Source organism: Piliocolobus tephrosceles, chromosome 12, assembly GCF_002776525.5.
Source record: "Piliocolobus tephrosceles isolate RC106 chromosome 12, ASM277652v3, whole genome shotgun sequence".
Lineage (NCBI taxonomy): Eukaryota > Metazoa > Chordata > Mammalia > Primates > Cercopithecidae > Piliocolobus > Piliocolobus tephrosceles.
In genome coordinates, this window is record NC_045445.1 from 84,321,797 (window position 1) to 84,330,040 (window position 8,244).

Sequence of the window (8,244 nt, forward strand, 5' to 3'; positions counted from 1 at the left end):
ATAACACACAGATAAATAAGTGTAGCTCTGTTCCCAGAAAACTATACTTAGAAAAACAGGCAGTGGGCCAATTTTTAAATTATAAAAATATAATTTAGGAGATAATTGGAAATTTGAACCCTAATAAGATATATTAAGAAATTATCAACTTTTTACATGCATTGTTATTGTGGTTATGTTCTCTCTAAAAGCAGAATTCTAATTTGGGAACTGTGGCACACACCTATAGTTCCAGCTAGTTGGGAGACTGAGGTGAGAGTGTCCCTCGAGGCCAGAAGTTGAAGGCTGCGGGTGCTATGATCATGACTGTGAACAGCCACTGCACTCCAGCCTGGGCAACATAGCAAGATGACAACTCTAAAATAATACAAAATCAGAAAAAAAAAATCCTTATTTATTTATTTATTTTTTCGAAACGAGGTCTTGCTCTGTCATCCAGGTTGGACTGCAGTAACATGATCATAGCTTACAGCAGCCTCAATCTCCCAGGCTTAAACAATTGTCCCATCTCAGCCTTTCAAGTAGCTGGGACTGTAAGCGGTGCCACCACACCAGGCTAGTTTTTAAATTTTTGGTAGAGACAGGGTTTTGTCATGTTGCCCAACTTGATCTCGAACCTCTGGGCTCAAGCAATCTGCCCATCTCGGCCTCCCAAAGTGCTGGGATTACAGGTATGAGCCACCGTGCCCAGCCAGAATCCTTATCTTTTAGAGATATATACCAAATATTTACTAATGTAATGATGCCTGGAATTTGCCTCAAAATAATAAAGAAAGTAGGTAGGGCTGTAGAAGAAAGAAGATTCATCGTAAGTAGATAATTGTTGAAGGTGTATATGGGGATCCAAGTTACCTTTTTTTTTTTTTTTTTTTTTGAAATGGAGTCTCACTCTGTTGCCTAGGCTGGAGCGCAGTGGTGTGATCTCAGCTCACTGCAGCCTCCGCCTACAGGGTTCAAGCAATTCTCCTGCCTCAGCCGCCTTAGTAGCTGGGACTACAGGTGCACACTACCATGCAAGCTATTTCTTCTTTTTTTGTATTTTTAGTAGAGATAGGTTTCACCATGTTGGCCAGGCTGGTCTCAAACTCCTGGCCTCAAGTGATCTGTCCACCTCAGCCTCCCAAAGTGTTGGGATTACAGGCATGAGCCACTGCGCCCAGCCTGGATCCCGATTTAAACAAATACCAAAAAGGACTTTCCGTTTTTAGAAAATTGGGAGGTGAACAGATAGTTTTGCTATGTATGATAACAAAGAAAAAGTCCTTACCTGTTAGAGAAACGTAGTGAAGTATTTACAGATGAAGATGATATGTCTGGGCTTTGCTTTAAAATACTCAGAAAAGATTATGAAAAATAAGAAAAGACTGAAGAACCATTACAGATTGGAAGAAATGAAGGAAAAATAACAACTAAATGCAATGCAGGATCCTAGATAAGATCTTGGAACAAAAAAAGCCATTAGTGGAAAACCTGCTAAAATTCAAACATGGTCTATAGGTAATGGTGTTTTACCAATGTTAATTTCTTGGTTCTGATCAGTGTACTATGCTTATATACAATGTTAGCATTAGAGGAATCTGGGCAAAGGGAATACAGGCACTCTCTCTACTATTTTTGCACTTTTCTATATGTCTAAAATTAGTTTTAAATAAAAAGACTGAAAAAACATGTGGTGAGACCAATAGAATAATAGCAGAATGTTGATAGGTACATGAGGTTCATTATACTACTTTTCATTTTATTTATACATTTGAAAGCTTCTGTAATAAAATTTAAAAATATATTGCTCCCTTGTTTCTGCTGTTCTCTCAAACTACTCTCCTTCTTCTCTTGCTTGATCACACTTTTTTACTTTCCCATTTAATCCTCTGTAATCTGGCACTGGCCTTCTCACCACTTCACTGACATTGTGCTCTCTGATAGTAGCCTCACGTAATCAAGATATACAAGGATCTTCATTCAATCCTCATTCTCTTTTAATATTCTGCAGCATGTAATGCGTAAACCAACCCATTTTGTTTGTTTTGAGACGAAGTCTCGCCCTATCACCCAGGCTGGAGTATAGTGGCATGATCTCGGCTCACTGCAACCTTTGTTTCCTGGGTTCAAGCGATTCTCCTGTCTCAGCCTCCCAAGTAGTTGGGATTACAGGCACACACCACCACGTCCAGGTAATTTTTGTATTTTTAGTAGAGACAGGGTTTTGCCATGTTGGCCAGGCTGGTCTCAAACTCCTGACCTCAAGTGATCTGCCCGCCGCGACCTCACAATGTGCTGGGATTACAGATGCGAGTCACCGCACCCAGCCAAAACCAACACTTTTTGAAGCCATATTTTCTCTTCACTACTATAACACTGCCCTTTCAAGTGCCAGGATTGCTTGTTTTCAGTTTCCCTGTTGCCTGCTACTGCTAGGAGAAGCAGGGTAGTACAGTAGAAAAAAACAGGCTTTAAAGTCAAACAGGGATCTCACATGGAAACAACACTGCTATAAAAATAAATAACACCTGTACAGCACCTAGCACATACCCAATGCTCAACATGGTATTTGGAGAATACTGATTAAGAGTGCAGGCCAAATAGCCTGAGTTCAAATCCCAGCTCCATCATGTACTATCCATGTGACACTGAGCAGGTTACTTAGCCTCTCTGTGCTTCAGTTTCCTCCTCTGTAAAATTGAGATAATGGTACCATCATCACAGGGTTATTGTGAGGAAGAAATGTATTAATACAGGAACACAATAGGGGCTGGATAAATGTTAGCTCAAGTTCAAGATTCCCATGGAGTCAATTCCAGTTCTGTCACTATTGTATAATAAAGAATTTAGCTGGCCTTTGTCCCCTATTCTTGAGAGTTAGCCTCTAAACTTAGAATTTCCTGAATGATAGAGGAGCATTTTTGATATTCACAGGGGCTCTGGTAGTTTATGCTAACAGGTGAGTCATAGTAGGCCCTTCCGTAGTTTGTGCTCTGGAGATGACTCAGGATGGGGGCCAACCACATCAGAAACACCGCGCATATAACTAGAGGTTTGGGGCTTTAAGTCACAACATATAAGCCCAAACTTTGGGGAGGGGTGGGACCTTGGAGACTGAGTTCCATTATCTGAGCAATGATCCAATTAATCATGCCTACATAATGAAACCCCAATAAAAACTATAGACACGAGTGAACTTCCCTGATTGGCAATACTCTGCATATTGTCACATACCAGCAAACCAGGAGGGTAACATGTCCTGAATCCACAGGGACAAGACAAGGAATCTTTGTGTTTGGGACTCTGTCAGACCTTGCCTTGTGTATCTCTCTCTTTTGCACATTTGGATTTGTATCCCTTTGCTATAATAAAATTGTAATTTTAAGTAGAGTACTGCTCTGAGTTCTATGAGTCATTCTAGTGAATTATGAAACCTGAAGGGAGGGCCAGGTGCCATGGCTCACACCTGTAATCCCAGCAATTTGGGAGGCCAAGATTGGCGGATCACTTGAGGTCAGGAGTTCGAGACCAGCCTGGTCAACATGGTGAAACCCCATCTGTACCAAAAATACAAAAGTTAGCCGGGCATGGTGGCATGTGTCTGTAGTCCCAGATACTTGGGAGGCTGAGGCAGAGGCTGCAGTGAGCAGAGATTATGCCAAAAAAAAAAAAAAAAAAAAAGTCTGAGGGGAACGTGGAAACCCCCGAATTTGTAGCTACTTGCTCTGAAGTGAGGATTGTCCTGGGAACCCCCAAAATTGTGGCTGGTGTCTGAAGAGCAGTCTTGTAGAGGACTGTGCTTTCAACCTGTGCAGTTTGGCCTAACTCCAGGTAATTGGTATCAGAAGTCACCGTAGTCACTGAGGTGCCATGTGATCCCCTACTCTCTCCCCTTTATCTCTTCAAGAATTAGCAACAATGTTCCATGAGCTGAGTCAGGAACTATGGCCCTCCAGCTCCATGTATAAAAGACAGGACTTCCAGGGCCTCAGCTAATGGACCCTGCTCTCTGTCTAGCCCTCAGCAGGAAAGGCGACTTGGATCCATGCCCCACCCTTTCCCATCAGCAGGCAGGCTCTTGCACATATATAGATGTGCTCACAGAAACACACATGCACACTGCTCTGCCTGGCTTGGGCCAGTAAGGGGAACAGGTAGAGGCAGGGCCAAAAACACACAATAAAAGCAGGGACTGCAACCCTAAAAAAAATAGCTGGGAGCAAATGGGTTATACTATTGACCAAAATCCTGGAAAAAGGAACCAACAAAGGGAAGCATGAAGCAACAATCAGCTCAAAGAGGCTTGGCTCCCAGGAGTGGATGAAGGGATAGCCAGTGGCATGGTCTGCAGCCAGCCCTTCACCTGGGGCCAGCTTCCTCACAGCCTGAGATCTTCCAAAGATCCCAGATTGTAGTTTGAGACCAGCCTGGCCAACATGGTAAAACCCCATCTCTACTAAAAATACAAAAATTTTCTGGGCATGGTGGTGCATGCCTGTGATCCCAGCTACTGGGGGAAGCTGAGGCAGGAGAATCACTTGAACCTGGGAGGCAGAGGTTGCAGTGAGCCGAGGTGGCACCATTGCACTCCAGCCCTGGGTGACAAGAGCAAAACTCTGTCTCAAAAAAAAAAAAAAGACCCCAGACCGCTTCAGAGTCAGATCCAGGTTCAAATTTCAGGCATGGGCACTAACTGGATGTAGACCCTAGGGAAATCATCAAACCTCCCTGCATCTCATATCCTCATCTGCACATAAAATGTAGTTAAAAGCCACCTAACTGAAATGACTGCTGTAAAGTTTAGCAAATACGCAGAGGATGTCTAGCACAATACCTAGCATGTAGCAGGTGCTCAGTTATTGATAGCTCTTATGCTCACCTGCAATTTCAAATCCTACCCATCCTTAGAAGTCCTTTCAAATATAACTTCCACCGTGTAGCTTGGTCACCCCAACTGGACATGACAGCATTTTTCTTTAAATTTCTGTAATATTCTTTGTGTAACTTTCTCTTATATACTGCCTTATTTTAGCATTGTGTACTTGTCTTATCCCTACAACTTAGACTGGTAGCACTATAGAGGCAGGCCCTTTGCATTCCCTACAGCAACTAGCACAGTGCATTACTCATTGTGAGCGTTCACTAAACATTTGTTGAATGGAAGCAGATTGCATATTGAGTAATGAGTGATTAGAACCACTGAAGTTAACTGGGGAAAGCTTCACAGAAGAGGGGTGGAGAAGTTTAAATGAAAGAGAGAAACTAAAAACTACTAAGCACCTATGACAATGTCATAGTAGGCACTATGTGTATATTATCTCATTTAGTACTCTTCGCTAATTCAGTGACGTGTTCCTATCACCATTTTCCAAATGAGGAAACTGGGGTTCAGCCTGATTTTACTCAAGGTCACAATAGAACTTAACAAAACTCACTCTTATTGCCATATCCCCAGTGTCTAAAGGAGTGCCTGGAACATAGTAGTGGATGCTCAATAAATATTTGTTGAGTGAATGAAGAGGTGAACAAATGGAGAGAGTAAGCAGCAGAGCTAGGACTAGAACCAAGTTCACTGATCTCCCAGCTCAGTTCACTATGTTAAGTTGCTAATTCAAAACAGAAGAAAGGGGGCCGGGCACGGTGGCTCACACCTGTGTCCCAGCACTTTGGGAGGCTGAGGCAGGCAGATCACCTGAGGTCAGGAGTTCAAGACTAGCCTGGCCAACATGGTGAAACCCCGTCTCTATTAAAAATACAAAAATTAGCTGGACTTAGTGGCAGGTACCTGTAATCCCAGCTACTCAGGAGGCTTAAATCCCAGAGGCGGAGGTTGCAGTGAGCAGAGATTGTGCCATTGCACTCCAGCCTGGGTGACAAGAGCAAAACTCCGTCTCAAAAAAGAAAAAGAAAAAGAAAAAAAAAAAAAAGAAAGAGGAAAAGGAAGAACCATTTAGTGAGCAACTACTATATAACCAAACACATTGAGAAGAGGGACAGGAGCAGAATGTTGACCTCATTATACTCCTCAGTTGATGGTACTGATAGTATTAGACACGTTACATAAATTATGCCATTTGATCTTTCTAAAAACTCTTTTGAGGCAGGTATTTTTATCTCCATTTTACAGATGAAGAAACACCCTCCACAAAATGACTTGCCCAAACTCACAAAGTGGGTGGATTCCATCTCAGGTAAAGTTTAACTCCAAAGCCTGTGTTCTTAAAATACTTGTCCACACTTTGGGCTTGCAATGGAAATTCTATCCCTTGCAGAGACAGGAGCAAGAGAGTATGCTGAAGTTGGCTGGGCACAGTGGCTCAGGCCTGTAATCCCAACACTTTGGAAGGCTGAGGCAGGAGGATAGCTTGAGCCCAGGAGTTCGAAACCAGCCTGGGCAACATGGCAAAACCCCATCTCTACAAAAAATACAAAAAAAATTAGCCGGGTGTGGTGGCATGCACCTGTGATCCTAGCTACTAGGGAGGCTGAGGTGGGAGGATCACATGAGCCTGGGAGGCAGAGGTTGCAGTGAGCGGAGACCACGCCACTGCCCTCCAGTCTGGGTGACAGAATAAAACCGTCTCGATTTAAAAAAAAAAAAAAAAGTAAAAAATAAGAAAGGAGAACAAGTATGGTGAAGAGAATGGCAAGAAGCTGCGACAGGAATGGCAGGGGTTAAACCTGGCCTACTGGGGTCACGGAACAAGTCAATACTAAAGTTATAAGCAATAAAACGTTAATGTCCCATGGGAAGCAATCTCTCATTATTCCTTCAACAAAGGTTGGTGACAGGTTTTGATAAAAATGAGGGGACAGCAGAAGAAACGATAACTTAAGAAATTACCTAAAGTTTGCCATTTAACACAATGCAGGGGACGATGACGAGCCCTGGGAGGATGGGAAAGGAAAGATCAGAGTTTCACAAAAAGACCTGGAAGGAACCAGGAGGGCAAGCGGCAAAATGGTTAGCGCAAAGAACAGGTGCAGCGTTGGGACTGGTTCTGGCGTCGGGTACAGGACGGGCCTGCCGGGCGGAAGGGGATCCAGCTCTCAGGCCACGAGCCCGTTCCCCGACTTCTTTAGGGGGCACTCTGCCTCACCCTCGGTCCCTTTTGTCGCAGATCCCAAGCTCACCAGGGGCCTGGACGATGCTGTCCCCGGGTCTCCTGGAGACTCCTCCGCTTCCGCCATCTTGGCCCTCCTTCTCCCGGGTCGCTCCCACAGGTCTTTGCGGAACCTGCGACGTGGAGGCCACGGCCGGTCAGCGCGTCATCGCGTGCGGCCGCGTCACCTAATGCCGCCTGGCAATGGCCGGCGGCCCCGGCCCTTCGCTCTCCCTCGGTCCACGGAGTGTCGGGGACAGCTCCGCGTCGCCTTGTCTCGCTTCTTCCGGGCCACGGGTCCCGCTAGACACGCTCCGCCTTTAACACTCAAGCCAGATTCTCAGACCGTTCCTTCGCTCTCGCGACCACTGCTGCCCTCTCCACCCCACCGACCCCCTCCCCGCCCATTTCCCGCTCTCAGGAGTTGGCTTGGAGTGCCAGACCCTCTATCACGGCGCTTCTAGGAAAGAGCCTGCCTCTTCCTACCCTTCCCCGGCCGCCGAGCGACTTCAAGTTTCCGTGCCCCGGAATGAAGGGTTCAAGCCCCAACCTACTGCCCCTTCCGCCGCCGCCCCTGCCCCGCTGACTCTGCGCCTCTCCTCCTGCTCCCAAGCCTCTTCCCACTTCCTTGACTTTTATAAACCTCTCTACTGCCTCCACACCGACCCTCCAGGATTACTTTTTTCAGGCACCCACTCTGGGGGTGGGCGGGCAAGAAGCTTAGTTGACCAAACTTGTTAATCCCACTTCAAAAGTTGCTAAACTATTTGGCGCAAGTACTGAAAATGTTCAGGGTCTAAAAGAGAGTAACTATTGTGAGAATAACTTAAACAAAAAATAATCTGCATGTCCCAACCTCTTTTCCTTATCTCATCCTTTTGGACTTTCAGGGTATTTCTGGTCCCAGTTTACATTGGCCCCAGGCTAAAATGTAGTCAGACCATGCAGCCATTGTTGACAGCATCAGCATCCAGGATATAAAAACATATATATATTATGTTATGTTTATAATATATATAAAATATATATTATATTGGATTATATAATATAATCCAAGTTTACTACTTGGATTGCCTAGTGTGTGTGTGTATATATATATAATATAAAATTTTATAATTTTACTTGGATTGCCTTGTGTGTGTGTGTGTATATATATAACATA

At 44.6% G+C, this 8,244-nt stretch overlaps 1 protein-coding gene across 4 annotated transcripts in view; it reads right to left on the bottom strand.

The window, feature by feature from the left end:
• Nucleotides 1–7,454, bottom strand: part of YIPF6 (Yip1 domain family member 6) — an 82,998-nt gene extending 75,544 nt beyond the window's left edge. For 2 of the 4 annotated variants that reach the window (XM_023198432.1, XM_023198431.1), the window contains exon 1: nucleotides 7,114–7,454. In XM_023198432.1, coding sequence (XP_023054200.1) covers nucleotides 7,114–7,170 — 57 coding nt within the window. In that variant the 5' untranslated portion in view covers nucleotides 7,171–7,454. Of the gene's footprint in view, nucleotides 1–6,823; nucleotides 6,868–7,079 lie in introns of all 4 variants that reach the window. The other 2 variants (XM_023198433.1, XM_023198434.1) reach the window with 2 other exon arrangements.
• Between the last annotated feature and the right edge of the window lie 790 nt (nucleotides 7,455–8,244).